At 42.3% G+C, this 5,813-nt stretch overlaps 1 protein-coding gene across 1 annotated transcript; it reads left to right on the top strand.

Moving 5' to 3' along the window:
• The first annotated feature begins 1,534 nt into the window (after positions 1–1,534).
• Positions 1,535–4,624, top strand: LOC117815490 (basement membrane-specific heparan sulfate proteoglycan core protein-like). Its single transcript, XM_034687238.1, has 8 exons — positions 1,535–1,560; positions 1,783–1,964; positions 2,047–2,181; positions 2,966–3,138; positions 3,235–3,421; positions 3,514–3,693; positions 3,779–4,045; positions 4,129–4,624. The coding sequence occupies exons 1-8, from the start codon at positions 1,535–1,537 to the stop codon at positions 4,131–4,133; spliced, it is 1,155 nt and encodes a 384-aa protein (XP_034543129.1). The 3' UTR covers positions 4,134–4,624.
• The last annotated feature ends 1,189 nt before the right edge of the window (positions 4,625–5,813 follow it).

The following is a 5,813-nucleotide window of genomic DNA, read 5'->3' as shown; positions in this document are numbered from 1 at the left end:
CTTTTGAATGTTCTCGTCCTTTCCTGAAATAAAAACATTGTTTTTCTATGAGGACATCTTTTAGGTCAATTAGTGAAAATTGCTTCAACAGATTCTGATGTGTGTTTGATGAATCAAGTCCAATAATATGATATAACTGTAGGTGACTCACTAGAATATAAAACAGACAGAAAATGGGACACTTTTACACTCCTGTAAAGTCTGTTTAATCGGCCTCTACAGGCCTGTTGGCCAAAGCTGAAGTGAACTGTTAATCTGTGAAGACTAACGCCATAAAATGAGTGTCCACATCTCATATTTTAAACACTGACCGATTTATAATAATAACAATCTTTATTTATAGAGCACTTTTCACTATGTTACCAAGTGCTTTACAATGCCTCAAAGGACGTGTGCAAAATAAAGAACATTTTAAAAGACCAGTTAGTGCAAGTATCATTGCCAACCTCCTGTCCCCTATCACCAAGTCCAAGCACTGCACCTTGGGAGACAGAGCCTTTGCCATCGCTGCGCCCACTCTCTGGAACTCTCTCCCTCCACACATCCGTAACTCTGACTCTCTCCTCTCATTCAAAAACCACCTCAAGACCTACCTGTTCCAAAAAGCATACCACACATGACCTCTCCCCCCGCCCCACCTCTGTCCCTGTTTTGTTTTGTTTTGTTTTGTTTTATGTTTTTTTTGTTTTTTTTTCTTTAGTTTTCATCTTATGTAAAGTGACTTTGAGTACTAAGAAAAGCGCTATATAAATTCTATGAATCATTATTATTATTATTATCATTATTATTATTATTATTACTATTAAAAGAAAATAAAATCATTCAAAAAAGATAAAAAAAACAAACTAAATAAAATCAAGACCCTGTGAAAGACACTTTAATCAAATCTAATCAGGAAATGCTCTCCGATAAAAGTACATTTTGAGCAATGACTTTAAATGTTGCTGCAAACCAATCGCAGCAGCTCAGCGGGCACCTCAGACGTGACCAGCTCTAGCATGTAGTCAGAACAGAGAGCAGGGTAAACTGTAAGTGAGGGGTCAAAGGTTGACAGGGATTGTTCAGAGAACAGTCAGAGGCAGACGGAGTGACAGAGAGATTAAACGCTGGGAGAAGGTGAGGCTGTTTTCTGGTCATCATGGATTTCTCACCTTGGATTCTGATCCTTTCCTCTCTCTTATGCTCAGGTAAATAACTCGACTTACTTCAAATGGTGTCAGCTTAAATGGACAAAATCAATTAATTAAGAACATTTCTGATCATGCTTATATCATCTGTGATATGATAAAAAAGGTTTCCTTCCGACAGAATAAATGTTGGTGCATATTTAATTCTGAAAGCAGTGTGCAGATCACTCTGGATACAGCTTACTGCCGCCTCTTTTCATTGGATCTATCAGATATAGAAGATCTGAAACTAACAGCTACATCATCAGTGCATTATTACAAATAATGAAGATATTTCAAAGCTGTGAGTGACAGCAGCAACAATGTAGAAATCTCAAATAAGGGCCAATCAAAACAAAACCAAGCGCATGACTGGACTTTTTTTGTATTTTCGGTAAAGCAACACACATATGTTTGTTTTTTTTAACAGAAAAGAGTGGATATCTCCCTCTAACACTTTGATTCACTCCTTAAAGAGATCTTTTGATGTTTTTCCTGCTTTTTGAAACTCTGCTTTGTCATCAAAGCCCTTGTGTTCAGTCCGTGTATTTACTCAGGTTATTTGCTCTGAGGTCAGTGTTCGTTTACTCAGTATTTTACCCAGACCTGTCTAAAGGTTCACTGAGTCGCACTCTGCATGTGTGTCTGCAGTGTCTGGTCAGGCTCCCGTCGTCTCGGTGGAGCCCCGGACATCCACAGTGCGCCAAGGGGAGTCGGTCAGCTTCAGGTGCCAAGTGGGGAGTGGAGCACGGCCGATCCAAGTGGAGTGGAAGAGAGCCAATAACCAAGCTCTGCAAGGTTAGGGGTCGAAATGATACGCCTTGTCTGAAAAACACGATCGTACACAGAGTATCACTGAGTTCTTCTTCATCTCTTCTAGAAAACGTGAAAGTCGGTCCAGGAGGCGCAGTGCTCACTGTTGCTAACTCTCGTCCTGTAAACCAGGGACAATACCGCTGTGTGGCCAGCAACTCTGCAGGCCGAGGCACCGCCACAGCTGTGCTGAATGTCAAATGTGAGCTCACCTTCTTTACTCTCTGCCCTCTGATGGAATATTTCATCTCTCCTCTCAATGAATTGTTTCCCTCTGCCAGATCTAAAAACAACTGTTGCCCCTGAGGTGTGTTTCTTCATATCAGTGAACCCTGTGTGTTCTGTTGTTGTGTAACCCTGCAGTAAACTGCCGTGGTTCATTCTCTCCTAGAAAGGTACTTTATTGATCCCCAGGGGGGAAATTAATTTTTTTTCACTCATGCTATTTTAAAAAAATTCATGCTACACATACAGTTTTTTTGGTGTATACATACAAATGCACACACAAGCAGTGAACATGCTTAGGGAAAGATGTCAGAGTGAGGATACTTCCGTCAACCAGCACATCCAGAGCATTTGGGAGTTCGGTAGCTTGCTCAAGAGCACTTTGGCACCCCAGGCAAGTGAACCAGCACCTCTCCAGCCACCAGTCCACTTGCCAAACTTTGTCCATACTGGAACTCGAACTGGCGACCCTTTGGTTACCAAGCCAAGTCCCTATGGACTGAGCTACTGCCGCCCCAGTGTTGAAAGAAGCTTTAAAAACTCAACCTTCAATTCTTACTAAGCTCCAGACTGCAGCAGACACCATTAGCACACTGGCTGATGAACATCACGGCACTTCGATCTCTCAGGAGTTACTGCAGGTTAAAAACAGTTAGTGATATGTCAGCATGGCGCTCACTACAAGCTCTGCTGCCCCCATGCGTCCTAAAAACATAGATGGTGAGATTAGTTTCACGTCTGATGTGTGTCCTCTCTGTCAGATGCTCCTAAGGTGCGGCTGACACCAGCAGGGCCCCTGCGGGTCAGGATGGGGGACCCTGTGTCGGTGGAGTGTCGTGCCACAGGCAGGCCGCGCCCCAAGACGACCTGGAAACGCCAAGGATCCACCCTGCAGTATGTTACCCAGGACATAAATGATGTCAACACAATACAGGTGAAATATGAGCGCATGCATCTGGACTAAAGTTTTGTTTTATTTTCATCGCTGCATTAAAAAAGTGACGTGTAAAAATGCTTTTTCTCTGCTCAGTGGGCTGCAATGCACCCGGAGGACTCTGGGGTTTATATCTGCCAGGCTGAAAGCTCTGAGGGGGTGACGGAGGTCAAGATTGACGTGGTAGTAGAGGGAGGGCTTGGTGCACCTGTGGCTTCAGTGAGCTCTACAGAGGTCACAGCGGTGGACGGACACACAGTCACCATGTCGTGTGTGGCCAGCGGTGAGATGTTTATATGTGTGAAGATGTCTCTGAGTTCTGCTTAGGTCTGTTTTTATTTGACTTTATGCACTTTTTCCTCTCTTCACTTTCAGGTTCTCCGTCACCTGTCATCTCTTGGTCCAAGCTGCGAGCACCCTTGCCGTGGAAACACACAATGGCTGGGGGAGTTTTGACACTGACCAGCGTGGGGCGCCAAGATTCAGGACAATACATCTGCAATGCAACCAACATACACGGCTACAGTGAGGCATACGTGCAGATGGAGGTGGAGAGTGAGTCTACAGTGGAGTAAACACAGATACATCCTCTCTCTCTGTCGCTGCTCATGATAAGAGTTATTATCCCTCTTCTCTGCAGGTCCTCCATACACCACCTCCCTGCCTGATCAGGTGAGGCTCCAGCCTGGAGACACCCTGCAGGTTCAGTGTCTGGCTCACGGCTCTCATCCCATCAGCTTTGAGTGGACCCGGGTGGGCCGACAGAGTCTGCCTGCAGGAGCAGAGAGCACCAGGGATGGACAGCTGCTCATAGCTCACGTTAAACAGAGTGACAGCGGCACCTACAAATGTGTGGCCACCAATCACATCGGCTCCAGTGAGGCCCTGGCCAAAGTGGTCATTAAAGGTGAGCCTAACCTGATAGATGCATTAAAATAATCTGCTCCCTTCCTAATCTTATTTTCATGTCTTTTGTGCTTGTTTTCACAGCCTGATCATTGTCATCCCACCGTGTCTGATTGACCAGCCGTCATTACATCTTTTCAGCTTCTGCAAGCCTAACCAACAAGACTGGGAAGGGTTAATCCTGAGAAGACAGAGAAAATTACATTTTATAGATTCATTTATTTTAATCTATCAAAGGCTCAAATATCAACAAAGTTAAATGTAATGTTATTTCTGTGTTCGAGGGTTAATTTTGTACTTTTATAGAAAACTAATAGTGTTGCTTTTATTGCTCCTGTCTCATATCTGCATCTGAAAGCTCTTCTCTGGATCACTTTGTGGACATCCTTCAGTATCTGTGGGACTTTTCTTCAGCTGGGATTTCTCTGCACGCTGTCCTCCTCATGTTAAGTTCACACCGCTTTCTACTTTAAAAAGAGACAAAATAACCAACCATGTGCTGATTTAAATGCCTTCATTATACCGCCAATTATCAAAATAAAAAAGGACAAATAAAAAATGTGAAAATTGTTTTACAAAATATTTGTCGGAGGGTTTTTTCAACAAAAAAAGGTAATAAGACAATTATTTAGAGTCACTTTGGTTTGAGAGATTGCAGAGTAATACCTGTTTTTATTGGCTACATGAGTGATAACGTCTCTTTTCTAATAATACAGTGCCTCATCTTTAATCACAAAATTACATTTGGTCTCAACCTTTATTTGTTATACGGTTAAAGTATATAGAACAATGGAAATATATTTTAAAACAGTCTGAAGTACAGCTTTTTGTGTGCTAGAGTTAAAAGATCCACTCTATATGCTGACGACATTAGTCTATCCCTGCTTTGTTTCACATATTTTTAAAATCATCACAATCAATAGGACACAGTCTTTTTTCTTGGTTCTTAAGTGTTGATATTTAGTCCCTTCAGTACCCACCAGGCAGCACAATCATACCCTTTTTTTGGATATTAAGTCGTATTAGGCTAACAGCAAATATTCTTGTTTAGGCCTGTCCGCCTGAAGCAGAGTAGAAGAGTAGGACACATTTGTCATCTACTCTCCCTTCTTTCTAACTCCACAACCCCAGATTTGTTGTTCGGCTTTAAAAATAACCTGTTGTTATTAAACCTCCACCCTTAAGTTGTTAATGAAGGAACTGCAAAAATCTTTGGCCCCTCAGCCTCGGTGTTATTTCTCAGCTTTGGTTGTGGCTTGCTTCGAATTCAACTCACGTGACATCAACGGAGGACTTTTTTCAGAAGTCAAGACGATGCTTTAAGAGCCACAAATAGACTTTTTAGAACTGTTGACAACAGTAAAGTTTGTTTCTGTTCTTCAACCATCAGGCTGACACACCACAGTTTATTGTATTACAGCTCAAAAAAGTACTGAAAGTATCTTTATCATTTCAAATATAATCATTGGAGTCAGTTTTTCTGTTCAGATATTCAGCAGAGATACAACTGAGATCAGTTATCTCTTGAACCACATGGTGGCAATGTATAGCTTTAAGGCTGGCACACACACACCTACACACACACACACACACACACACACACACACACACACACACACGCACACATGCACACACACACACACATCCAAACAACTTGATGGATGAGGGACAGTCTTTGTGTACAGTTTAAGTGTTTTAATGACTTCATGTTGTACTTTGGTTTAATGCTCATCTAAATGTAGACTGTAAAGTAAACTCTACTTGAGCAA

Source organism: Notolabrus celidotus, chromosome 7, assembly GCF_009762535.1.
Source record: "Notolabrus celidotus isolate fNotCel1 chromosome 7, fNotCel1.pri, whole genome shotgun sequence".
Taxonomy (NCBI): domain Eukaryota; kingdom Metazoa; phylum Chordata; class Actinopteri; order Labriformes; family Labridae; genus Notolabrus; species Notolabrus celidotus.
The sequence above is the reverse complement of the archived record's forward strand: the minus strand, read 5'-3'. Positions and strand labels throughout refer to the sequence as shown.

Coding starts and splice junctions, on each gene's coding strand:
- LOC117815490 (XM_034687238.1), top strand. CDS start 1,535: ATGACTGGACTTTTTTTGTATTTTCG. Junction 1,561..1,782: donor GGACTTTTTTTGTATTTTCG/GTAAAGCAACAC, acceptor ACCTGTCTAAAG/GTTCACTGAGTCGCACTCTG. Junction 2,182..2,965: donor AGCTGTGCTGAATGTCAAAT/GTGAGCTCACCT, acceptor CCTCTCTGTCAG/ATGCTCCTAAGGTGCGGCTG.